This window comes from Geospiza fortis, unplaced genomic scaffold (genome assembly GCF_000277835.1).
Source record: "Geospiza fortis unplaced genomic scaffold, GeoFor_1.0 scaffold289, whole genome shotgun sequence".
NCBI lineage: Eukaryota > Metazoa > Chordata > Aves > Passeriformes > Thraupidae > Geospiza > Geospiza fortis.
This window is the reverse complement of record NW_005054478.1, coordinates 1,206,233-1,206,716: the sequence shown is the minus strand read 5'-3', so window position 1 is coordinate 1,206,716 and position 484 is coordinate 1,206,233. Positions and strand designations below refer to the sequence as shown.

General features: G+C 72.3%; 1 protein-coding gene across 1 annotated transcript in view; it reads right to left on the bottom strand.

Annotated features, from left to right (window-relative positions):
- Nucleotides 1-110: 110 nt before the first annotated feature.
- The window catches only part of TINAGL1 (tubulointerstitial nephritis antigen like 1), a gene marked incomplete at its 5' end in the record, with an annotated part of 6,615 nt that continues 6,241 nt past the window's right edge, over nt 111-484 (bottom strand). The window contains one exon of the mRNA XM_005428311.2: nt 111-428. Within this exon, the coding sequence (XP_005428368.1) occupies nt 247-428 (182 nt within the window). The remainder of the gene's footprint in view (nt 429-484) is intronic.

The following is a 484-nucleotide window of genomic DNA, read 5'->3' as shown; positions in this document are numbered from 1 at the left end:
GCGGGGACGCGCCGCCCCCCCCAGGGGACAGGGGGACAGCCCCAGCCCCCTCCAGGGGACACGGGGGACAGCGCCAGCCCCTTCCAAAGGACAGCGCCAGCCTCCTCCAGGGGACACGGGGGACAGCGCCAGCCCCTTCCAAAGGACAGCCCCAGGCTCCTCCAGGGGACACGGGGGACAGCCCCCTGCCCAGCACGCTGTGAGCAGGGCGGGGCCGCGCTGGGGACATCGGGGACATGGCGGGGCTCACTTGTGGGGCATGTCCTCCATGCTGACGCGGCCCCAAACCCCCACGACGAAAGTCTCCACCTCGCACTCGTTGACGCCGCGGGCGATGCGAAAGCGGCCGCCCTCGCCCCACGCCGTGCCCCACGAGTTGGCCGCCGTCTGCAGAGGGGATGAGGGCGCACGCTCAGCGCGGTGACCCCCCCACCCCCCAAAAAAGCCAAGCCGGATCCCTCATGGGTGCAGGGAAACGGCAGCA